At 46.1% G+C, this 26,798-nt stretch overlaps 2 protein-coding genes across 2 annotated transcripts in view; one reads left to right on the top strand and one right to left on the bottom strand.

Annotated features, from left to right (window-relative positions):
• The window catches only part of slc5a10 (solute carrier family 5 member 10), a 59,801-nt gene that overhangs the window by 16,774 nt on the left and 16,229 nt on the right, over positions 1–26,798 (top strand). The window contains exon 9 of the mRNA XM_063010886.1: positions 6,767–6,902. Coding sequence (XP_062866956.1) covers positions 6,767–6,902 — 136 coding nt within the window. The remainder of the gene's footprint in view (positions 1–6,766; positions 6,903–26,798) is intronic.
• Positions 1,628–23,511, bottom strand: fam83gb (family with sequence similarity 83 member Gb). The gene is made up of 5 exons (XM_063010885.1): positions 22,712–23,511; positions 16,425–16,592; positions 11,909–12,033; positions 9,218–10,415; positions 1,628–5,742 (listed from the first exon to the last, which is right to left on the bottom strand). The coding sequence occupies exons 1-5, from the start codon at positions 23,165–23,167 to the stop codon at positions 5,347–5,349; spliced, it is 2,343 nt and encodes a 780-aa protein (XP_062866955.1). The 5' UTR covers positions 23,168–23,511; the 3' UTR covers positions 1,628–5,346.

Here is a 26,798-nt window from a genome sequence, read left to right on the forward strand (position 1 = left end):
TGCATACGGTGCGTCTTCATTTCCATTCCATTTAAATTTGGAGTTTCCTACTTCCTACGTCTCCGTGTCTGAGCTTTCCATCGTTGATGCTCAATTCCAAGACCATGAAGCATGTGAAGAGTAGCGACGAAGCTAAAAACCAAGTAGTTGGAGTTGGAGTCCATTATTTAAGGCCATGTGACAGGGCTGTAGCTCTTGTTGTGCTACTCAGTAGCCTGGAACTCCTAATCACCCCCTAGTGTTGGGAGTTACTCATAAAGCAAGATCAATAGATTGACCAGTGGATAATGTCTAGAAAGGCTACCAATGTTTGTCTTACTAGGTAATATTTACATTTACAGACATGTATGGATAATGAATACATTAATGGATGGAGAACTGGTCCTCTTCCAGAGGGTCTCAGATCTCTCACACATTTATTAGCAGTTTAGGTTTTTGCTCGTCTCTCGTAACCAGATGGTGTAACTTTCACTCTCCAGCCGGCAGAAGCTGAAGTGACGGCCGGGTGTAAGGGTATCCTATGGGACGGGTGATGTTATGACTTGTAGAAGGCACCTGTTTGCCGCGGATCATCATTCGATACTTTTAAAACGTTCTTACCACCTGCCAACCGGCTTCACATCCTGTGCCAGATCAGATAAAAGCTAACTGCTAACATTACAGCGGATCGTATCATGAAAGCTTAGACGATATGGATCTTCAGCTGAAGTGGTCCACACTGCCAGGAAGGCTTTCCTCTAGATTAGTTTGGGGAACGCCCTTTCCTGTTCCGGCATGACTGTGTGCCGGACCCGACACATGACTGACTGGACACACATTCCTACAAAGCCTTGCTGGGTGAAAACACAGAAGGCAACTTCATATGAAAGCCTGTGGTGGTGCTACAATGGCATGTCTAATAGGTGGAGCAGCACTGTGGCTTGGTGGGTAGCACTGTCACAGCAAGAAGGTCCTGGGTTCGATTCCCAGGTGGAGCGGTCCAGGTCCTTTCTGTGTGGAGTTTGCATGTTCTCCCAGTCCAAACAGGTTCATTAGAGCTACTAAAGTCCCTAGGTGTGTACGTTTGCCCTGTAATGGACTGGCAACCTGTCCCGGGTGTTTTCTGAACTTCGCCCAGTAAATTGTACCCACCGCCACCCTGAATCGGATAATGCGGTGGTAACACAGACAGTGAATGAATGTCCAACGGGTTCCTGATCAGGCGTCCACATACTTTCAGTCACGTGGTGCATTTGTGGTGTAAATGATGCTTTTATTTTGAATGTGGGGGCGGCACAGTGGCTCGGCGGGTAGCACCATCGCCTCACAGCACGAAGGTCCTGGGCTCGATTCCCAGGCCCCAGGTGGAGCGGTCCAGGGCATTTCTGTGTGGAGTTTGCATGTTCTCCCTATGTCCGTGTGGGTTTCCACCCACAGTACAAAGACATGCAGTGAGGTTAACTCGAGCTACTGTATGCCCTGTGACGGACTGGCGACCTGTCCAGGGTGTTTCCTGAATTTCGGAAAGTGAAGTGAAGTGTCCACATACTTTTGGTTACGTGGTGTATTTGTGGTGTAAATGATGGATTATTTTTAAATGTGGTGTATTATAGTCCAGTATGAAAAAAAAAAAAACACACCATCCAAGCTCTGTTAGGTCGTTTATTTAAAATGAAGTATTTTTTTTATTCCACATGTACAGAACACAACGGTACAAATCAGCATCAGCGAGACTTTCAATCGTGTACGAACCCTGTATAAAGAAATCCTGCTGCAGTAAAAATCATACTGAGAACTGAGGAACGGGGGAGGAACGGGGGAGGAACGGAGGAGGAACGGGGAGGAACGGGGGAGGAACGGGGGAGGAACGGAGGAGGAACGGAGGAGGAACGGAGGTGGGCGGGTTAATATCGGGACGTTTTTAAATGCTGTATAATGTCGCCATCCAATACTGTGATGTAACAACACAGATTCAAGAGCAGAGCAGATTTCATAAATAAAAGCGTCAGAAAGGAGCCACGCCCTCGTGTGATCGGTGGTGTTCCAAACACAAAATACAAACTACGAGTACGAGGGATCTTCAAAAAGTTCCCTCACTTTTATATGTTGGTTATAAGCGGTGAGGGTGTAGTATAACAGTAATCGGTCATGTCTGAGAGATTGAGAGACGCTTATAGTCCGGATTTAGAGCTTAAGGAAGCTTTAAGTGGAAGAAGATTTTCATATGATGATGATGATGATGTGAAAGCAGCGGCGCATCAGTGGCTACGCGCTCAACCAAAAACGTTTTTTACCAATGGCATTAAAAAGTTGGTACGACGCTGGGAAAATGCATCTGAAGGTGACGACTAGGGATGTAACGATGCACCACAAGACAGTTAAAAATCGATTCACATCAGGGTTGCCAGGTTCGGAATTTTCCAGCCAAATGTATTTATGTGAGGATACTTTCGTCATCTGTATTATTTATTTATTTATTTTAATGTGGGATTTATTTCATTTTCGTTTTTTTCACACAAAGGGAAATGTGCAGCATCGTTTGGCATAGTTTGTACCTACCTCAAAAATAAAAGGACATTCATTATTTAGATAAATAAAAGATAAGCACAAATACAGTATTTTATTTTATTATGTTAAAGAGAAATAATAAAAGGAAACTTTGTCATAAATTGTCTTCAATTTCAGTTTGTTTAAAAAAAAAAAAAAATAGGGAAAGAATCGTATCGTGAACCCAGTATCGTGAATCGCATCACATCATGGGTAGAGTGTATCGTTACATCCCTAGTGACGACGTAGAAAAATGATGGAGTTTGTTTTAAAAACTTTTTGAAGACCCCTCGTACTAAACACTATACGGCCAAAACTTATGGACGGACATCCGATTCCAAAAGCGTGGTCATTAACACAGAGCTGGCCCACAGCTGTGACCAGAGCCAATCCCAGCATTCAGTGCGGCACAAACGTAAATAAATTATTATTGATTTTTCATTAGTATTACATTTACATTGTCGGCGTTTATCAGACACTTTTATCCAAAGCAATTGAGGTCTAAGGGCCTTGTTCAAGGGCCCAACAGTTGCAACCTGACAGTGGTGGGGTTTGAACTGCTACAACTGCCCTGTATAAAGGGGCACGAGTGTCGTTCATTTGTAAGTTCGGGCTCGTCAGCAAATGTAGCCGTTTTCGGTACACGGAGGGAGACGTTAGTTGACGTGCTAGCGCGTTGTTTGAATAGCATGATGCTAACTGTGTTAGCTTAGCTAGTGAAAACTGATGGACTCGCTGTATAAGTGGCGCATTTGAATCACCTGACTTATAAGTCAGCTGTAGGAGCAGTTGTAGCCTAGTGGTTAAGGTATTGGTCCAATAATCAAAATGTTGCCGGTTCAAGCCTCACCACTGCCAGGTTGCCACTGTTTGGCCCTTGAGCAAGGCCCTTAACCCTCAATTGCTTACATTCTATACTGATATAGATATATATTTGGATAAAAGCGTCCGCTAAATGCCGAAAATGTAACGAAGTAAGTTGATGACTTATTAGAATCCTCTCTATTAAGTTGCTCGCTAAGTTTTCGAACAGACCCAGTTATTGGGTTATTGGGGTGTCCGCATACTTTTGTCGATTTTACCTCTAGGCGTAAGATTTAAGATTTAACTCATAAAGCATCCTTTCAATCTCGTTCCTTTATATCATTATCACAGACGTATCGCAATATATCGTGAGACCAAGACATCGCCCACCTTTACCGAGTATTATTACAAGCTGGTGTACAAAAGTGGAGCAAAAGTAAGAAAACAAAATGTTCAAACACTGTTGTTGTTGTTGTTGGTTGTTTGTCCAGTCCGACATACTTTTATTTAATGCTAAACAAAAACTGTAAAGTAATTATTACCGAGTCCCAGAATCCATCACCGTGTCCGTGCAATTGTCCTTGTTTCACAAACACAATCCTTTATTTGGTGTGAATCTGCTACACGTAAATCCGACGGGGTTCCAAACGTCCCAGGCGGGTGAACACTGTCCAGCTGAGGTTCCACGACTAGCCTACAAATCATGTGAGGATCCCGTCCATCAGTTCAGCGTCCAGCACTTTTAAAAGCGAATGTCGATGGACCTGCAGGAACTACCATCGAGGTCAAAAGTTTACGTAGACTTGAAAGGGACGTGCAGCACGGTGGCTCGGTGGGTAGCACTGTCGCCTCACAGCGAGAAGGTCCTGGGTTCCATCCCCAAGCGGGGTGGTCCAGGGGTTTCCTCCCACAGTCCAAAAACATGCAGTAAGGTTAATTGGAGACACTGAATTGCCCTATAAGTGTGTGTGTGTGTGTTGGTGTCTGCCCTGTTATGGACTGACGCCCCGTCCAGGGTGTTACTGTGTGCCTTGCGCCCATTGAAAAGCTGGGATAGGCTCCCCCAGAATCACAGAAATAGATGGGATTCCATCCGATACCCCGTCCCCCCCACAGGTGTATGTAAACTTTTGACCTCGTGACTTAAATCAGCATAAAATAGAAATAAAAATCTCGATTCGATCTGTCGCTTCGCCGGAATCGCAGCTCGTCACTTGCTGTTGTGAATCCATGAACTTTCCTCGACTCTGAAGCGCGGCGGAGGGTGCGTCGGCGTCCGGGCCGTCTACACTTCAACAGCTCGCAGAAAATACTACATTTAAACTTCCAAAAAATCCAAACAAACATTTACAGGCGAATTCCAGTTACGTCCAGTGAAGTCTTCCTTATGGAGAAAAGGCACTGCACACCAACACCTCGTGTTTAACTGTGAAGCCTGGCGGAGGGGGCATCACGATTTGTGGGGGAAGGGGGAACGTAGCATCGAATTTTACACACGAATTTCACAAACTTTCCAGAAATTCAAGAACTTTCAGTGAACTTTCTTCAACTGGAAACAAGCCAAAACCTTCTCAAAGTACAACTGTGAAGCATGGTGGAGGGTGCGTTATGATTTGGGGATGCTTTGCTGCCCCACTCGGCCGTGAAGCCTGGTGGAGGGTGCGTTAGGGTCTGGGGCGGTGCTACATCGGGCTCGGCTCGTTTTAGTGACCAGTTTCTCCAAGGATAAAAGGCACTGCAGAGCAAAACTGTGAGGTGTGGTGAAGGGTGCATCACGATTCCAGGCTGCACTGTTTTCTGAAAGCCAAGCCAGCTTGCGGTCATTAGGGAAACTCAAACGGCTTCAAGTTGCGCAGGGGGATCCTGAGTACCTCAAGAGGGAAAAGGCACCGAACGCTCATCTGTGAAGCATGCTGGAGGGTGCATTACGATCTGGGACAGCCTGCAGTCACGAAGGAAACACTGAATTCAAAATAGAGTAAAATGTAAGGAATGAAAGTACAGAAAGGCCTCCAGTTAGCTCTTCTTCTGCCCGTACGTGACCTTCCTGGTGCTCGTGACCATGGGCATCTTGTTCCGGAAGTTCCCCAGGCCGGCGAGTTTGGACACCGAGATTCCCAGCGGCGTGTGAGTCTCGACCCTCCCGCGCGGCGACGGCGACCTCGCGTCCGAGACTCGGTAAACCGCGGACGGGTTGAGGGAGTCGGGGGGGTTCCGTCTGCAGTTTAAGCGGCCTAATCGGGGGTCGTCAGGGGGCGGCATGTTGAGTCTGTCGTTCCAGTATCGGTGCCCGCCGATGACGTGGGCGCTCTTCTTGGTAGGCAGGTGGAACGCTCCCGGTTTGGCGATCACCACCCTGTTGGTCCTGTTGTTGACCTCCGGGACCGGAAATCGTGAGTTCTGCTGGATCGTCTACAAGGGAACAAATGTGGACACTTAAAGGACAGTTACCAGAAGTTACACTGCATACACCGATCAGGCATAACATTAAAACCACCTCCTTGTTTCTACACTCACTGTCCATTTTATCAGCTCCACTTACCATATAGAAGCACTTTGTAGTTCTACAATTACTGACTGTAGTCCATCTGTTTCTCTGCATGATTTGTTACCCCCTTTCACCCTGTTCTTCACCCCACAGGACCACCACAGAGCAGGTATTATTTAGGTGGTGGATCATTCTCAGCACTGCAGTGACACTGACATGGTGGTGGTGTGTTAGTGTGTGTTGTGCTGGTATGAGTGGATCAGACACAGCAGCGCTGCTGGAGTTTTTGAACACTTCACTGTCACTGCTGGACTGAGAATCATCCACCAACCAAAAGTATCCAGCCAACAGCATCCTGTGACCACTGATGAAGGTCTACAAGATGACCGACTCAAACAGCAGCAACAGATGAGCGATCGTCTCTGACTTTACCTCTACAAGGTGGACAGACTAGGTAGGAGTGTCTAATAGAGTGGACAGTGAGTGGACACGGTATTTAGAAACTCCATACCAGCACAACACACACTAACACACCACCACCATGTCAGTGTCACTGCAGTGCTGAGAATGATCCACCACCTAAATAATACCTGCTCTGTGGGGTGCCTGACCATTGAAGAACAGCATGAATAAAAGCGTTATGTCATGGCATGTGTTATGTCATTGTGTTATGTCATTGTGTCTGGCCAAAAGAGCATTTTGGAGGTCAGGTTGGACGACAAGCCCTGACTAACAGAGTTCAATGGCGTTCCTCGACACCAAACTCATCAAACCAGGTCTGATCAAACTCATCAAACCACATGGCCGGAAGCGTATCATTTCTGTTTACATTTTGGGTGTGGATGAAACACCTACATGTATTAATTAGTACGGTTGTCCGGATACTTTTGGCTCGGTAGTGTAACTCTCTATCTCGTAATGACTGTGACTTGTTTGGTGTTGTTGCAGGTGATCGTACAGAGATCTCTGTCAGCGAAAAACCTGAGCCACGCTAAAGGAGCGTCCATATTTGCGAGCTACCTGAAGATGCTACCAATGATCTTCATCATCCTTCCTGGCATGATCAGCAGGGTGCTGTACCCAGGTACTTTTACATTCTCGGCGTTTAGCAGCGATCTTATGCAAAGCGACCTCCAGTACTGGGACGATATACAGTCTGAGAAATTGAGGGTTAAAAGCCTTGATCAAGGGCCCAACGGTGACAACCTTGCAGTGGTGGGTCTTGAACCATCGACCTTTTGATTACAGGTACAATACTACAATGCTGATTTTTTACTCGTCCCTGAACTCATGAGAGACTTTAGGTATTTAGGTACGAACTTGTCAACCTGTCAGTCAATACCAGCAGTGCAAAGGAGTCTGGGAAATGTAGTCAGCAATACATTCTAGTGCCTGTAATAAAACAGCGGCGGTAAAAATCTCCAGTTTCTCAAAAACTACCACAAACTGTCAATTTTAATCACCAATTAAACGTTTTAACACGTGAAGTATTTAAACCAGCGTAGCACTGATTTTAATAAACACCCCATATCAGCCCTTCAGCTCTCTGAAACACTACATCACTACATGTGAGACTGAGCTGCTGGCAGGTGAAAAGAAAAGCGCGTTTCGAAAGACAACATGTGATAGGCCTAGCTTTCCTCGACCAGCAACACCAGTAGGGGGGAATTGGAAATGACTAAATAGGAAACAAAAAGGCAAGGTTTTTGTGAAGGACATGGTCACTTTCACTTCAATCATCAACAAATTATAAAATATATATTTTGCAGACGCATTAAATGCTAAAATAACAACACAGTATAAATATCACTTATTTCGTTCTATTATTATCACATATTTTTTACATTTTCTTTTTCCCTTCCTAACATTATTCTCAATTAATGTATTATTTTTTAATGTTGCTGACAAAAAGAACATTTAAAAAATAGAAATAAGTAATATTTACATTGTTGGTATTTTAGCTGTATCACAGTGCATTTAATACATCTGCAAAAAAAATATTAATCTAAAAACAATAATAGTTATAAATAAATTGCCCCTTTTTTCTTTGCAAAAGTATTAAATGCATTAAATTAATTAATTAATTTCCTAAGAATGAAAAAATCAGTTTTTTTTCTCTCTTTCCAACTAGAGAAAAACGTGAACATGTGAAATTTGATTGATTTAATCTGACGGACTGTAACCCACTTAAAAAGATAAATAAACAAATAAAACGCTGTGATAACCCTGAGCGACAGTAAATTTCGGTTTCCAGAGAACGTGAGCACGATTATCAGATCAGCTCGTCCGGTTCCTGAGTGTCAGGCTTGTTTTTACAGCTTCAGTTCACTGCAGATAAACGTGCAGTAAAACACACAGTCCATAAAGTTCTGCTAAACAGACGCCGCTTTGAATTAAAGTGACGCAGCAGCAATAATTACAGCCTCACCTTCACAAATACCCTCGACACTTTCACTGAAACATAAGAAACCTACTGTACATGTGGCAACAGTTTGGGGAAGGACATGATTAAATGAGGGTTAAATGAGCATGTAGAGGAACCACACCTACTGCACGGTTTAAAAAACTGCCTCCCAGTGATGCTTTTCCAACAGTTTGGGGAAGGCCCTCCCCAGTTCCCTATGAAGGCATGCTTGGGTTGAGTTTAGTCCCTGACTCAAATCCTGTTGGGATGAGGTGGGACATCAACTGTGAGCCAGGACTTTTAGTCAGACATTAGTGCCTGGCCCAAATCCCCACAGACACACTCCAAAAGCTTTTAGTATGAAGGAACTACAGCTGACACAGAGCCCTGACCTGAACTCCGTTGGGATGAAGCGGAACATCAACTGTGAGCCAGGACTTTATGCCTGACACTAGCACATGGCCCAAATCCCCACAGACGCACTCCAAAAACTTTTCAGTATGAAGGAACTACAGCTGAACCCCGTTGGGATGAACTGGAACATCAACTGCGACCCAGGACTTTTTGTCTAAGATTAGTGTCTAGCCCAAATCCCCACAGACACACTCCCAATACTCATGGAAAGCTGTCCCAGAGAGGTGGAGACTGTTATAAAAGCAAAATGGGATTTCCAACAGGCTCATGGTCAGGTGTCCACATACTTTTCGATTCGAGGATTTGTAACCCTACACCACCTACACAAGTACCTACACAAGTAGGTTTAAATTCCCACAGCACGTCCGGACCTGCTGGAAAACACTGCGACACACCCTGCTACATTTCCTCACACACACACACACACACACACACACAAACACACAAACACACCCCGTCCACCCGCAGCGGCCTGTATTTGGGACACGCCCAAGTTTATACAGGTCGGTTGCAAAGATAACACACCTCGTGTGATGAAAATCACTTTACTGTTTACACACCTGTGAAAGCACTTTCCTTACCTGCACCGCGGCTCTGTCTGGTACGTTCAGCGCGTTCCTCTGGGCGGGGTCCGGCTCCAGCCCGTTCTCAAGCCTCAGGTCCACCAGGGACTGAGATAACCTGGACATCACGTTCAGCGAGCCGGGCTTCCCCAGGTGGCTCGAGCCGCCCAGCTTCCCGTTAGCGATCCGGTCCGAGTCGCTGCACTCGTAGTACTCGTCCGACGCCGTCGACCTGGCTTCTATCTCTGTCGGATCCGCTAACTCTACGCTCCTGGTGCTGTCCGTATCGTTCTCTGGACTCTCATCCTGACCGGCGTGGTCCCGATCGTCCAGATTTTGCTCGGCTTCTTGGTACTCCTTGGAGTTCTGGACCGCAGGGTCGTCGGGTACGGTCACGGCCAGCTGGACGGTCCGTGGTTTCGGTACAGGCGGTCCCGGAGGAGCCGCATCCACGTCCGTCTGGACCGGTTTGGGAGCGGTCACCTCAGCGACCGGGTTCCGTGCCTGAACGGGCGCCGGCGGTTCCCCGGTTGGCGACTCGTTTTCCGCGGGGGTCTCCACAGGAGCCGCCGCTTCTCTAACGTACGAGTTTAAAGGGTTCGTTTTCGGGGTGTTGCCGCTGTTGCGCCGAGGACACGCCTTCTCGGGGAGCGGCTCCTCGGGCGGAGCGATGAACGGGTCCTTGAAGCGGATGGCCTGCGATGCCTCGAACATCTGCGAGCGCATCAGATGCGGCTGCAGCGGTTTGCTGGTGTCCCGGATGTTGATGAAGCCGATGACGTCGCTCGGCGGGTCCGGCTCCGGCCACGTGGGCAGGTACGGGATGAGCTCCGCTTTCGGGAGTCCTACGAGCCCGGGGTGCTTGGGCAGCTCTTCGATGAGATTGCGCCGACGCTGCTTGACCGGCACTGGCAAGGCATTCTGGGAGTTGCTGTTCTTTGGACTGGCCTTGTCCGACGAGCCCTTGCTGGCCGTGTCCACCAGGGAGTATTTGGGGTTGATGAGTTTTCTGGCGATGGCGGGCGTGGGGACGGCGGCGGGAGCGGGTACGGGGAGGGGCTCGGGTTCGGGGACGTTGGTCAGGGGGACCTTGGACAGGTTGACGCTTTGGGAGGTGAGGTAGAGCTCGCAGAACTGCTTGTCAAAGGCCTCCACCGCCTGACCGGTCAGGACCGTGATGAGGTTGCGGTCCAGTCGAGCCGCCGTCCATGTAAAACTGAAAAACAAATCAGAGCTCAGTTTAATCATACAGTACTCAGGAAACTACAGCCATACTACCTAGGTCAGACTTTTTATCGTATATTATCAGCCATCAATCACCATCCATCACGTGCACACAGACGCCCGCCCGGCTGATAGCACAGCTGAGATTCGAACCCACAATCGCCAGATCTTAGCAGTAGTGAGCTAGGGTACTTTACCGCTGCACCACCCCATTGTAGACTTATTTAATAAACTAAAGGCACTTATTAGAACGAACACTACAGCGCATGTAGTGACCGTCACTCTGAGCTGCAGAAGTCAGTGGCTGTGACAGAAGGTGATTAGTTCAAGACCCAATCATATCCAAGGTGATCCAAGGTGTGGCTATTAAGTTAAAGTAGTTAAGTAGTAGTAGTTTTTTGCCTTAAATGTCACGTAGAATGTTTGGCGTACATTCAGGAACTTGTACGCTAACTGTGAACTATGGTGGTGGTAGCATCATGTTACAGAGAAGCTTAATAGCACTCAGTATAGTAGATGTTTCTCCACCAGAACAATCTGACTAGGAGGGAGGTTCAGTTTTCAGTCAGCCAACGACCCAAAACAGCAATGGAATGGACTATAGGGCCAAAAGTGCATCAGCCAGGAACTTGTACGCCAACTGTGAACTATGGTGGTGGTAGCATCATGTTACAGGGAAGCTTAAAGAAGCTAAAATGTCATTTTTCTCCACCAGAACATTTTAACTGGGAGGAAAGTTTGGTTTTTAGGCAGGCAACGAAACACCCAAACCCAAAGCACCGATGGAATGGTCTGGAATGGACCATAAGGCCGAAAGTGCATCAGCCAGGAACTTTTACACCAACTGTGAAGTATGGTGGTGGTAGCATCATGTTACAGTGAAGCTTAATAGCACTCCGTAGTAGTAGTTGTTTCTCCACCAGAACAATCTGACTAGGAGGGAGGTTCAGTTTTCAGTCAGCCAACGACCCAAAGCAACAGTTGAATGGACAGTGGGGCCAAAAGTATGTGGACGCCCTACTATAAGCTCATTGAAAATTCATTTAGCACTTTAACACTTTTTTATCCAAAGTGACTTACAGTACTGTGACAGTAAATTGTCTAAGCAATTGAGGGTTAAGGGCCTCGCTCAAGGGCCCAACAGTGGTAACCTGGTAGTGGTAGGGCTTGAACCAGTGACCTTTCCATTACTAGTCCAGTGTCTTAACCGCTAGGCTAAACTGCCCATTTCCGGCACCACTGGTAATATAACATAGAGGTGTCCACACTTTTGTGGATACAACAGCCTCTACTGACCTAGGAAGGCTTTCTGTAAGATTTAAGAGTGTATCTGAGGGAATTTGTGCCCATTTAGAAGGTCTGGCTCCCAATCCAGGTTTCCAACTGATCAAGCACAGGAATCGGGCGTGGCCGAAACACTTAAACTCTATAATCAGGGGGGGGTTACATACTTGTGGCCATGTAGAGCGTACCGAGCGTACTAACCTGTAGGATCCGGATATGGCGCGGTCTCCGTCCACGAACATGAACTTCTGATTGAGCGAGCCCTGGACCCTCTTGGCTGAGCGGGTGTGGAACACGGAACCTCCGATGCATCGCACTCGCAGGTACTGCACACAGAGACCAGAGGGTTAACGCAAACATGCAACATCTCAGTCAGTCACAGACTACAGCAAGAGCTCAGAACCTAACCCGGGGACCACCGATACTACTGTCCGCAGTCATGCGAGCTTTATAGCACCGTGCTCCTCTTCTTGCTTTTTATTCATCAGTCAAGACGTAATCTGAAGTTGAGACGTCTTTATTAACCCTCCTATTAACCCAAGCATAAAACTTGCTTGACTGTGGACACTTAAGTGTTCCAGCAGCCCTGTTTGGAAAATGGTCCACTCAAAAATGGACATAACGGAACATCTACGCCAACTGATCCATGTGCAGCACTTCCAGAACCTCTGGAGAACACGAAGAACTTTTGGACTTTCGCGTCCTCGAGCGTCTGGGTTCTGTCCGACAGGTCACGTGACCTTTCTGCCTCACATGCTGAGCGTGTCCAGACCACGAGACTAGGGTTTGTGTCCAGACTGCTGGAATTCCGGACCTGCAGCTCACGTGGAGCTGCTCTGGTGAACCACACACCAGCCTGTACATTACAGACAGTCAGCTGTGACCTCCGGACCACGTCTGTATAATTTGCATACACAGACGTGCAGACAGAGGCGGACTAGACGCCAAACAGACCTGATGTTCCAGTCAATAAAACCAGACTGGACGAGTGGGTTGGAGGGCATTTCCACAAACATGGGAGTTCATCATCAGGTTTACGGGTTCTTAATGGACTCGTGTGTCCTAGCAGAGGGAATCCTGCACAGATCACACCAGGAGCACAGTGTACAATGCTGAAACAGACCCAACCCAACTGTGAAGCACGAGATACGGAATGAGAACTAAGACGCAGGTGTAATAGAAGGTCCTTTCCTCTTCTAGCACAAACTACACTCACTGTCCATTTTATCAGCTCCACTTACCATATAGAAGCACTTTGTAGTTCTACAGTTACTGACTGTAGTCCATCTGTTTCTCTACATGCTTTGTTAGCCCCCTTTCACCTTGTTCTTCAAGGGTCAGGACCCCCACAGAGCAGGTATTATTTAGGTGGTGGATCATTCTCAGCACTGCAGTGACACTGACATGGTGGTGGATCAGTGAGTGGATCAGACACAGCAGCGCTGCTGGAGTTTTTAAACACCGTGTCTACTCACTGTCCACTCTATTAGACACGCCTACCTAGTCGGTCCACCTTGTAGATGTAAAGTCAGAGACGATCGCTCATCTATTGCTGCTGTTTGAGTCGGTCATCTTCTAGACCTTCATCAGTGGTCACAGGACGCTGCCCACGGGGCGCTGTTGGCTGGATGTTTTTGGTTGTTGGACGATTCTCAGTCCAGCAGTGACAGTGAGGTGTTTAAAAACTCCAGCAGCGCTGCTGTGTCTGATCCACTCATCCACTCATACCACACTAACACACCACCAAAATGAGAATGATCCACCACCTAAATAACACCTGCTCTGTGATGGTCCTGACCATTGAAGAACAGCATGAAAGGGGGCTAACAAAGCATGCAGAGAAACAGATGGACTACAGTCAGTAATTGTAGAACTACAAAGTGCTTCTATATGGTAAGTGGAGCTGATAAAATGGACAGTGAGCATTTCTCTAGAAATGATGAAATTTTCACAGACATACTTCAAAGCTCCCTGTATTTTAATACAGTTTGTTTCTGAAGCTCACAGTCAGGTGTCCAAATACTTTTGACCATCTGGTGTACAATGGCAGGAAAATCCCAGGAAGCACTGGGTGAGAATTACTGGTGTGAACAGAACGAACCGTTCAGGCTGATTTAATAAAGACTGAACTGAACTGAACTGAAGTGAAGTTGATTGTTGTGAGTCCATGAGGAAGCTCACCAGCGTGACTTGGATCAGAAGATCAGAAGATCTACTCCGCTCTGCTGACGCCGGTCGTTCCGGTACGTTTTTTTTATTGCCGTCGTCTCACGACGCAGGAATCGTGAGCATGTGTGAAATGTTCTCACCAGGAAAAGAATGTGCAGGTCCACGCCTAAAAACACAGCCTGGTTACGGGCGTCGATGGAGTGCCGGCACATTGTTGTTTTAACGTGAAGGACCAGTATGAGCGCGCGGGCGTGGAGCGGTGCGTCCGCCATTACTGCGCAATAAATCATTTATTAATTATCATTATTAAAACGTCAATCACGACGAAGTTTTCCAGATCCTTCAGGATTAATATGACCAGGGTTCGATTCTGTGCCTGGCTTGTGTCTGTTTGGACCAAGTCCCTACGTTTCTTGCTCAAGGCTGCCAGATTTATAATCTAATATTTATTTATTAATTTATATATTTATTTTAGGTTTACGCTACTTTATAATAGGGATGTAATCACACTCTACCCACGATGCGATACGATTCACGATACTGGGTTCACGATACGATTTTTTCCCCCATTTTTTAAACAACATTAAATTGAAGACAAATTATGACAAAGTTTCCTTTTATTATTTCCCTTAAAAATAAAATAAAATACTGTATCTGTGCTTATCTTTTATTTATCTAAATAATGAGTGTCCTTTCATTTCTGAGGTAGGTGCAAACTATGCAAAACAATGCTGCACATTTCCCTTTTTGTGTAAAAAAAAAAACTGAAGTGAAATAAATCCAACATTAAATAAATAAATAATACAAATAAAGAAAGTGTCCTCACATAAATACATTTGGCTGGAAAATTCAGAACCTGGCAACCCTGTAGTAACGCCAACCAGGCGAGGTGAATAGCGGCAGCGTCCTCTGCTGTTTTTTTTAATTATTATTATTTATGTATTTTCTCCCTTTTTAGAGCGTCCAATTGCCCGATTGCGTCACGCTTCCTCTCCACCGATGCTGATCCCCGCTCTGATTGAGGAGAACGAAGCTAACCCACGCCCCCTCCGACACGTGGGCAGCAGCCGTATGCATCTTATCACCTACACTTTGACGAGTGCAGTGCAGCTCAGCGTTGTGTATGGAGAGACTCACCCTGAGAGCACTCTCGTCTCATCTCTGTGCAGGCGCCATTAATCAGCCAGCAGAGGTCGTAATCGCACCAGTCATGAGAGAGAATCCCTATCCGGCTTATTCCCGCCCATATCTGAACAACAGGCCAAACGTTGTTCATGTGGCCGCTCAGCCTTAGCCGGCAGGCAGAGCCGAGATTCGATACGATGTATTCCAGATCCCAGCTCTGGCTCCAGCGTGTGTTTTTACCACTGCACCACAGTTTAAGTGAATATCGATGCATTATACACGTAAACCGATTTGAATCGTTACACATGTCTTGTGGTGCATCGTTACATCCCTACTTAATACACATGATCGTGTTACGTTTAAGTCATTTTTCCTTGTTTTAATTGGTCCATTCATATTTTTCTTGCCAAGAAGTTTAGGATGCCAGATTTGTAATCTTAAGATACATCATACAGCCAAAAGTATTTAGACACCTGATGATCAGCTTGCTAGACATCCCAGTGACATTAAAACAAAGCGCCCTCTATGTGAGCTAGAACAACAGCCGCTCTTCTGAGAAGCTTCTTACGAGATTTTGAAGTATGTCTGTGGGAATTTGTGCCCGTTCTGTCAAGGGTTCGATTCTGTGCCTGGCTCGTGCAGGTTTGGACCAAATCCTGCTGAGTTTCTTGCTCGAGGCTGCCAGATTTATAATCTTATTTTGATTTATTTATATAAGTTTAACATCACTTTATACACACGACTGCGTTATCGGTTGTGTTTAAGTCATTTTTCTTTGTTTCAATCTGTCCATTTACATTTTTGTTTTCAATTTTGGTCTTGACCTTAAGAAACGTCATAGGACCAAAAGTATTCGGACACCTGACCATCAGCTTGCTGGACATCCCATGATCTCTATGTGACCTCCACTCTCAACATCCGCTCTTCTGAGAAGCTTCTCACTACATTTTGAAGCATGTCTGTGGGAATTTGTGCCCGTTCAGTCCAAACATGACAGCATTTGTATGGCAGGGCGCTGATGTTGGTGTTCCGGTTCATCCCAGAGCTGGGCCAAAAGTATTCGGACACCTGACCATCAGCTTGCTAGACATCCCAGTGAAATGAAAATAGAGCGCCCTCTATGTGAGCTATAACAACATCCGCTCTTCTGAGAAGGTTTCTCACAAGGTTTTGAAGCAAAAGCAAAAGTAGGCAGGACCAGATCAGCAGGTGCTAGTCTGTGGTTCTCCTGGACCAGCGTGGACCAGGCTGAGGATCTGCAATAGGGAATTATAATGACTACACGTTGGCATTAATGTGGCACCTGGAGGTTAGGAGAAATTTGCCTCTCTAAGCATCCGCCCCACTGCCCCTGTAACCCGGACGTATCCCAGAATCCCCAGCGCGCGTGTGCAACACATAGCAGAATAACCGGTTAGCTTACCTTGAGGTGGCCGCCGTGCATGGTGGCTCTCTCACACATGTGCAGGAAGTCCTGGATGGACGACTGCTCGATGATGATGTACACGGCCACCTTCCTCTTAAAGCCGGCGTCCAGCAGGTCTTTGAAAATGTCCACGTCCGTGAAGACGTCCATCACTATGGCGATGATCTGGAAAACGAACACGGGTGGATTAGCGTCCACTGTTATTATGGAAATCGGGACTGGTTTTAAGGAGCAAATCGTCTGGACAAACACAAGCGGCAGCTGACCGCTGATTATAATTCTGATTAGCGAGGTCTGAAGTCTCGCCAACGGTCACTGAGTGACCCAGGCAGGCAGATGAAGGGTGCGCCACTACTCCACAAAAGTTGCTGCATCATCACATTGTGCAACTTTAACTTCACTAGAAGTCAGACATGCTGTAAAAGGAAGTGTGTGTGTGTGTGTGTGTGTGTGTGTGTGTGTGTGTGGTCTTGCGTCTGATTAGAAGTTCCTCAACTCAGACTGTTTCGATCCTTTATGCAAAACCTTTGAAGAGTGAGCGCTGCCCTAGGCGCTGTATCAAGCATGTAAATGTCATCATCCCAGAAGAAACCACTCCCATCATCTCGTCAGTATAGAAATGAGTTCAATTATTTATATTTGTTCTACTACTGTACTTCCGGCGAACCTTAGTATGGATGGGGGAGGAATTTGGGGGGTATGAGAATGCTTTTTAAGACACTGTATGCCTTGTATCCAACGTGTAAATATCATCATCCTGAAAGAAACCACTCCCATCATCCTATCAGGATAGAAATGTATTCATATGCTATTTAATGTTAATGCTATTTAAGGCACTATATTCAGCATGGAAATATTATCATCCTGGAAGAAACCACTCCTGTCATCTCGTCAGTATAGTATAGAATTTTAATATATCATTTATTTTTTATTGTGCTAGACCTAAAAAATGTTTGGGGGGTGGAAGAGGGTGGGGGGGTGAATGCTTTGCAAATATTATCATCCTGAAAGAAACCACTCCTGTCAAGATCAAACCAATGTGATTATTGATTTTAATTCTATTTGATGTGGGTGGGGGAGAGGGGAGGATTGGCGTTGGGGTGTGGCATCACTCGTCATGTGAATTTAATCCTGAAAGAAACCACTCATTTCAAGATCGAGTGTTTTCATTCTACATTTACATTCTCAGCATTTAGCAGAAGAGACTCAAGGGTCCAACAGTGACAACGTGGCAGTGGTGGGGCTTGAACCAGCGACCTTGTGATTACTAGTCAGGTACCTTAACCGCTAGGCTACAACTGCTTGACGGGGTCTCTTCCTTTTTGCAGCGACTTACAATCATTTCCATACACAATCTGAGCAATTGAGGGTGAAGGGCCTTGCTCAGGGGTCCAACAGTGGCAACTTGGTGGTGGTGGGACTTGAACCAGCGACCTTTTGATTACTAGTCCAGTACCTTAACCACTAGGTTACAACAATTCTATTCGAGACGGAACAAGTAAAGGTGGATCAGGGAACACACTGAGGACAGGAGACGCAAACATTTACTGGAGATAGAGTAGCCAATCCACCTTCTGCATGGTTCAGAGCACAGGAAGAAATCCAAGATTCCATGTTTCTGATCATGTGATCAGTCAGGATTACTCAGTGCTGATTGGACACCTCATCATGAGCTGGTCCGAAACAATGTGCCCCCTTCCCCTCACAACTATAAGAGTTAGAAGTCAGGCTCACAGCTCTCACTCACTCACTCACTCACACACTCACACACTCACACACACACAGTCCTTTATGAAAGAGCTCGCGGTGTGGAACGCTACAGTCCCATAACGAGGCCCCAGTGAAATGAAAGAGCCTCTGTGTGGGCGAGCGAATGTGACCGCGTGGCAGAGAAGCGGAAGCGGCGGCGACGTGCTTCAACACGCCAGTCTGCGTGAGTCAGACCGCCTGTGCAGTCACGGCATGATGATGGACGGAATCCAGACAGGAAGTTCACATCTCAGCACGGCACGTGATGGGAAATTAGCTCGAATGCTAGAGCGCTCGCTTAGCATGCGAGAGGTAGCGGGGTCGATGCCCGAACTCTCCAGTGCAGCACCATTACGATCGTTTAAAGGCCGGTGGTGGAGCTACTGGACTAGTAATCAGAAGGTTGCCGGTTCAAGCCTCACTACCACCAACTGCCACCACTGTTGGGCCCCTGAGCAAGGCCCTTAACCCTTAATAAATTGCTTAATTGCATGCGTCTGCTAAATGCTGCGGATGTAATATAACATTCTGTACCGGTTCTCCGGGCGGCTGATTATTCAGGCCTCTGTGTTAATCGCACACTTCGGTTCTAAGGGTGAGGGACGGGTCCACGCCTCGTCAGAATAATACACAAACCCAACTGCAGCACACTTGACTGAAGCGGAACAAAACTGGCGCTCAAGAGACACGAACAAAAAAACAGTAAGCACAAAACTGAAACAACATGTGGTCGGAATATCCGAAAGCGAAACAAAACAATACTGAAGCGAGAGGCGCTGGAACACACAGACAGACGGACGTCCTTCATTTCTGGGCTTAAAAAAGTCAGAAGGCCACGTACTAGCCACACGGGGACCTGGCGACAAGCCCCACCATGACGCACCACCAAAAAAGAAATGACCGAGATACCGCCACGCCAGCTACTCGGTCCACCACTGAGTGACAACCGACTTCTCAGGAAAACGATCGATACAGCTATAAAAAAAAAAAAAAGAGGAGTAGCCACTACGTAAAGTGCTGCATTTGGCGTCCAGTGTGGATCCAACCGTGGGGCTTTGCTCAAAAAGGTGTCCAGGTCCAGGGTGGTTACCCCGTGACGGCCGAGAAAAAGATGATCAAGGAATGCCCGCACATAAGCCAGTAGGGATGTAACGATTCACCACAGTACAGTTAATAACTGATTCAAAAATACCACGATTCAAATGGATTTGACATGTAAAATGAATAGATATTCACTTTAAACAGCACTTTTTTCACCTCGTCTGGTTGACGTCACTGGTGCTATGCGCCTGGTTGCCAAATTTGGGGTTTTTCAGAGAAATAATAAAAGGAAACTTTGTCATAATTTGTCTTTAATTCAATTTCAGTTTTAAAAAAATGGGGGGAAAATCGTATCGTGAACCCAGTATCGTGAATCGCATCACATCGTGGGTAGAGCGTATCGTTACATCCCTATAAGACAGCAGAAGCAAAAGTGCAAATGATACGCTGACTGAGAAATGAAATTGGGACACTTCAGCAAGACCAGACCTCAAATATAAAGCCAAAATAGCTCAGGACTTGCAGTAGGAGGATTTCAGAGCTGCACGTCCATCAGAAGAACCTTTGCAGACTTGTGGAATTAAAGGCACTTATATATTATGTAGTTACATAGTTATACACCGATCAGCCATAACATTAAAACCACCTTCTTGTTTCTACACTCACTGTCCATTTTATCAGCTCCACTTACCATATAGAAGCACTTTGTAGTTCTACAATTACTGACTGTAGTCCATCTGTTTCTCTACATGCTTTGTTAGCCCCCTTTCACCCTGTTCTTCAATGGTCAGGACCCCCACAGGACCCCCACAGAGCAGGTATTATTTAGGTGGTGGATCATTCTCAGCACTGCAGTGACACTGACATGGTGGTGGTGTGTTAGTGTGTGTTGTGCTGGTATGAGTGGATCAGACACAGCAGCGCTGCTGGAGTTTTTAAACACCTCACTGTAACTGCTGGACCGAGAATCGTCCACCAACCAAAAACATCCAGCCAACAGCGCCCCGTGGGCAGCGTCCTGTGACCACTGATGAAGGTCTAGAAGATGAGCGACTCAAACAGCAGCAATAGATGAGCGATCGTCTCTGACTTTACATCTACAAGGTGGACCGACTAGGTAGGAGTGTCTAATAGAGTGGACAGTGAGTGGACACGTTACTTAAAAACTCCAGCAGCACCGCTGTGTCTGATCCACTCATACTAGCACATCACACACTAACACAAGCGCGCAAGCGGGTTGTGCCCTTAATATCAGAAGATTAATTTACATGGAACATAAAGAATCAGATTAACGGCTACTTAACGCGCTTGTTCTCGCTACGTCCCCCCGATTAGCGCAGCTTTGTACCGTGGACTATCGGTTTCACTGAACAGGACCGCCCTTGAAATCCACTCCCAGCCGTTCTCCCGAGAGGGGCTTCAAAGAGCCGAAAAGTGTCCTCGCCCCGTCAGGACTTGTTCACGTCTCGTTCTCTCTCCGTGTCCTCGGGAGCTCGACATATTCAAAGTGAAATCCCAGCCCGACCACACCGGGTCTCTCAGGGCTGCGTCCCAAACCACAAACCGCCCCATTACAGCAGGATAAAAAGCTTTCCTCCAGGAACAACACAGCATAGCGTCGGGTTCAGTGTCGTGTCCTTAAACTTTTGGCACACTCCAGTTTCACATCAGGACAGCGGAAGCAATTTTCACCCCGGTGTGAATCTAGTTTTGCGAATGAGTGCTGGCTCATTAAAATATGACAGAGATTATATGAATCATCATATAGCCAAAAGTATATGGACGCCTTTTTGAATCATGTTTGGATGTTTCAGCCACATTTTTATTCATTTCATGTCTTGTCACAGCTTTATCCTGGTCAGGGTTGCAGTGGGTCCAGCCTAATTTACAGTCTCCGGTCGATAGTTCCCAACTTTGTGGGAACAGTTTAGGGAAGGCCCTTTTCTGTTCCAGCATGACTGTGGCATGGTCCGATGACCTCAACCCCACTGAACACCTTCGGTATGAATTAGAACCGAGATTGTGAGCCAGGCCTTCTTGCACAACATCGGTGTCTGACCTCATGACCTCAGAATTCCCACAGACACACTCCAAAATCTTGTAGAAGCATTCCAAAAGAGTCAAAGCTGGTATAGCTGCACAGGAGGGATCAACTCTTATATTAATGCCTGTGGATGCCATTAAAGCTCCTGTAGGTGTCCCAATACTTTTATCACTGTATAGCCAAAAGTATTCGAACAGAGAATAGAGTGACCTCTATGTGACCTTCTCACAAGACTTGGAAGTATGCCTGTGGGAATTTGTGCTCAGAGCATTTGATGGCTGGGTGCTGATGTTGGTCAAGAAAGCCTCAGTCGGTGTTCCAGTTCATCTCAGAGCGGTTGAGTGGGGTTGAGGTCGGGGCTCTGTGCTGCATTTCTTTGTCTTTATAGAGCCACACAGTCATGCTGGAACAGGACAAGGGCCTTCCCTAAACTGTTGCTGCAAAGTTGAAAGCATATCATTTCCTTTAGATAACTGATATATAAATTCCTGTTTTAGGAAGACGTGACCCTGTTTATCGTTACCCAGGGTTGGTTGTATTTTACAAGGTTTGAAGGTGGAACAGTGGTGCAGAACGACTCTTCCGGGGAATTCCAGGGACCGATTAAAAAGCACGAAGCGAATTCAGCCCGGGGTTTGAAGAAGCCGCCGAACGACGTCAGATTTTTGGCAGAGCCGGAGTTTTGAGTAGTGAGGGTATGCAAACCGAGTCTGAAATCACCTGCAAGCGGTAAAAGATCACGCCTGATTACAGAACGAATGTGGATCCTGAGGGGCTACGAAGCACCTGACGCGCTCGTGTTGCTTTATCTGTACACAGCGCCTTGGGGAAAACTTGGGGAAGACTTGCACGTCTTTGGACTGTGGGAGGAAACCGGAGCTCCCGGAGTAAACCCACGCAGAAACAGGGAGAACATGCAAACTCCACACAGAAAGGACCCGGACCACCCCACCTGGGATCGAACCCAGGACCTTCTTGCTGTGAGGCGACAGTGCTACCCACTTAGCCACCGTGAATTGTCTGTTTGTAGACACCTGATTGGTTGGTGGGCTAATGTAATTTCTTGCTGCGCCACCCGAGCACCCCTAATGTGTATCAGGTCGAATGTCAAGACAAAAAAAAAAACTCATTCTTTCATCATATAATATGGATTAATTTATTACTAGTCAATCAGCCTGGTAACACCAACCCAGTACAGGGGTGATGGCTTTATTTTATGGCTATTATTAGATTTTTAGCAGCAGGGAATGACAGCCTGTTCAGGATTGATGGTAAACAAAGAACTGTCCTGCTCAAACCTGGAATGGTTAGGCCGTTTCAACCCTCCTCAGCGTAGCTGGTGTTTGCTCACCTGTGTCTGACTGGGACCTGGCAACCGGTCCGTTCTGATAAACTGCACCGACACGTACAACTATGAAGTAAAAGGTTTCGGCGTGTGCGCCCTCCTCACCTTCTGCGCCTGCACGATGGCCTTCCTCACCACCTCCTTGATGTGCGTCTGCCCGCCCATGGGCGGCTGCGTGTACACGTTGACCCTGGTGACCCCCCGGTACGAGTTGTAGTCCGGCCAGCCGAGGTCTAAATCCGGTATGGAGGTGTCTGACCTGTCGGGCCAGTACTGCAGGGACAGGGGCCGCTCGTCTCCGTCGGCGAGGTCTGGTCTCGGGGGTTCGGCTCCCGGTCGGTAGTCCTCGACAGAGCTGCCCAGGCGCTCCAGCTCGCGCTCGGACAGGAAGGGCCGCAGCTCGCGCTCCTTTATGTAGGTACCGAAGGCGTCGCGGCCGCCGGAGATCAGGGACTCCACGGCCAGCCGCTGCTCCTCGCTGTAAAGGAACTCGATCTTGGTTTCATTTATCCGCCAGTTCACGTGGTTGTCGTCCAGACACTGGATTTGGGACAGAGCCATTATTGCAAAGAAAAAAAAAAAGAGTAAAGCCTAAAGATCGATGTTATTACTTTTGTGGTTTAATATTCCAGCATTATTCGCTCTGCTGTGCTCCGTAATCCTTCGATTTTATTAATACTTTAAAAAGAACTTCAACTTGATGAAGTTAAAGCTCACCAATACCAAGTAGCCTTAATAAAAAAGATAACCGTGATTAATCGTGTCGATTTAGATCATCGTTGATGGTGATTACATCAACAGCACCCTGATCCTTCCGATTAATCGTGATTAACAGGAATCTGAGTTCAGATCAACAGCACCCAGATTAAAATCGGATTAACCCTTCTGACCTTAATAGCCTATAAATAAATAACACCCAAAACGATCAGCATAGAAATAAGAATACACGAGAGGTCAAAATAGTACTTATTTGCGATTAGAAGGATAATTCGATTAATCGTTTAGCATCAATAAGACTACAAATAAATATTTAGATTAAAAAAGGAAGTGAAAATCCGTCGTCAAAAGGTGTTTTGCTGTAAAAGGTAATCAACAGCAGTCCAAATGTTCACACTTCTAAACGCAAGGACGATTAAAATTCGATTAATCGCGAAGTCGCAATAGACCTATTAATAAATACGTAATTATTTTTGTTTAAATGACCCGTATAAAAGTTTTAGCCCAAACTCAAGAGTCAGAAAAAAGCTGATGATAGAAATTCATTCACATTGAAGCAAAAGTTCCTCCTGTAAAAAAGTCGAATCGTTTATAAATTCGTCCTCAACCAAAAGTCGGAACCCGATTATTTACGAGTCATGCGGTATCCGCGTGTCCGATCGAGCTTTAACCCGGTGTTGATCCATATCCACGGTCCATCAGGTGTCCCGGTGTGTCTCCAGATCGCTCCGTGAATTCAGACTCGCCTCGGTGGATCAGCTTTCAGTAACCCGACAGGTAAAAGAGGACAAAAGCACCGCGACCAGGGACAGAACCGCCCATCTGGCCGGCACACACCTCGATCACGTGGTCCGCCGGCAGCCACGAACGCATTCAAACTTAACAACAAGTGCGCGTCCTAAAGCGCATCGAATCCACCGTGTAGTGCACTACCTAGGGAGCTGAGTCTTTAAGAAAAACATCAACACAACGCGCGAAATGTTAATCACACGTCTAGCGTTTTGTAGTATCAAATCACCCACACTAATCATTTGTCTAAAGGATTCTGACCCCTTCCAAAATCAGGTGCACTTGTAAGGGAGTAGGGAACACGGCGCCATTAGGGACAAGCCCATTCCTGTGGCTGCCTCACTTTCAGTAACGACCTTCTTCTATACACTACAGTACATACCAAAGTCAATACAAAGAAATCCTCACACCTGGGAACACTTTCTCCAGACTTAATGTCATCTAAGGGTTTAAAAAGAAGCCGTTTATTACAAAAACGACTTCAAAACTCAGAACATTTCACTTTCACCTTATGACTTTTGTGCTCACTCGGCAATACAGCTGTGAACGTTGGAAGAGGAAGAGGCGAGGCTGTGTCCCAAATGCCTTCATCATTGTAACAAAGTGCACTAGAACACCACGCTGATGCTGTTGTCGTAACACCCTACGTAGCTCCCTACATAGGGAGTAATGAGCGATTTGGGATTCGAATCAGATAGTCTGCGTTTCCCCGTGATAACTTCATGACGAGGCGTAAAATATGGCACAGACAGACAGACAGACAGACAGACAGACAGACAGGGCGGAGTGATTACTGGTTAAAAAAGGAAATCCTGAAAAAAAAAAGGAAAACTTACACTTCGGACAAAAAGTCTCAGTTGTCAAAAGTTTATACTCACTTGAAAGGGAAATGTACTGTATATGGTTAAAAGTTTGTGGACACATGACCATGATCTTGTTTGACATCTCATTTGAAAACCATAAACATGGAGTTTGGAATGTGTCTGTGGGACTCGATCCACATTCAGGCAAGAGAATGTGTGAGATCAGGCACTAATAATGGATGAAAAGTCATAGGGATGAGATCAGGACTCTATTGGGGTTCCTCCTCACCAAACTCGTCAGGATGGATGGATGGATGGATGGATGGATGGATGGATGGATGGATGGATGGATGGATGGATGGATGGATGGATGGATGGATGGATGGATGGATGGATGGATGGATGGATGGATGGATGGATGGAAGATAGATAGATAGATAGATAGATAGATAGATAGATAGATAGATAGATAGATAGATACTTTATTGATCCCGAAGGAAATTAAAGCCCCAGTAGCATAATACAACAAATAATTAACAGTACAAAAACAAAAGCAAACAGAAAAACTAGAACTAAGTATTTCTTGTAATTTACATAAAATAAATAACTGGTAACTGTAATGATGCATGAGGTATAGTTTCAGTGTAAAGATTGAATAGTAATTAAATTATTAAATAGTAAAGTGACGTGACAATATTGCACAATGAGGCCAATATAGCCATATATATACATACACATACAGTATATACCCATATACATACATGTACACACATGCAAATACATACACACATATAATGCCAAGTAATGCCAATGTCAAGTAATGCCAAGTTTCCAAGTCGTCAGGTCGCTGTACAGTTCACACTACACGACTGATCGGCGATAGGGGGTTCACACTACACCATCAATCACCAACTGGAATCGCAGGCGAGCTTCTCTGGTCTCCCAAACTACGTTCTGTCATGAAAACAAACGTGAGAAGTGACGAGGGGTTTAATGATACCACGTCCAAAAATGCACGTCAACAACTAGCGAGCGATCAAAGTTTGTGTGCTGATGTGCAGCGTAAAATTAAGGAGAAAAAATAAATGAATCTGAGTGGATTTGGCTACGTGAGCAGCAGGAATTGTTCTATAGTGAGTTGGAGATTAATAAATATTTTTTGCAATGCAGCGTGGGTGTTGTGTAGAGAACGATAAGGTCAGAAATACTGTAAAACGTGCGTGTGTTCTGATGTATTCTGATATAAACTATATTACACCCCTGTCCCACCTTTATACAACTCCTGCCCTGCGTTTCCCCTCACACTGTAGCTTGCGTTCTCACTGGCTGTTCAACATAGCACTCATTGCAAGTCGGGCAACTCAGATCCAGATATTTGACATGCTAGATATCTCTCTTCAGAGCCGCTCGGATCGAGTTGCTGAGTAGTTCACACATTGCGATTGAGAGCCGAGTTTCGATCGCAGAGCGAAAGCCAAGTTGCTCCCGAGCCGGTAAATCTAGCGCCGACCAGTCGGCGAGCAAAAATCAGGCCAAAAATCGTGTAGTGTGAACTAGGCATAAGTTTTATATCACCATGGGCCTAGAGGCATGCAAGTATTTTAGCTGGGCTTTATTGTGTTGGTTTAATAGAGGGGCTTCTTTCTAAAGCCATGGCAGTGGAAAGATTTGATTGTGTACACCCATGTTACAGCAGCAAGAGTCTATGAGGTAAGGCAGATTAAAAACTAAACTATCTAGACTATAAAGAGTCAAGCATTTAGGTCTACACTGTTCTCTTAGTAACACACACACACACGCACGCACACACTGTTGTCTTAACTGACAATCAGTAAAAGCCTTGAGGTTCTTTTGTGTGTTTGATATTAATTCTAAAGAAGTCA

The sequence above is a fragment of the Trichomycterus rosablanca genome, chromosome 15, assembly GCF_030014385.1.
Source record: "Trichomycterus rosablanca isolate fTriRos1 chromosome 15, fTriRos1.hap1, whole genome shotgun sequence".
Lineage (NCBI taxonomy): Eukaryota > Metazoa > Chordata > Actinopteri > Siluriformes > Trichomycteridae > Trichomycterus > Trichomycterus rosablanca.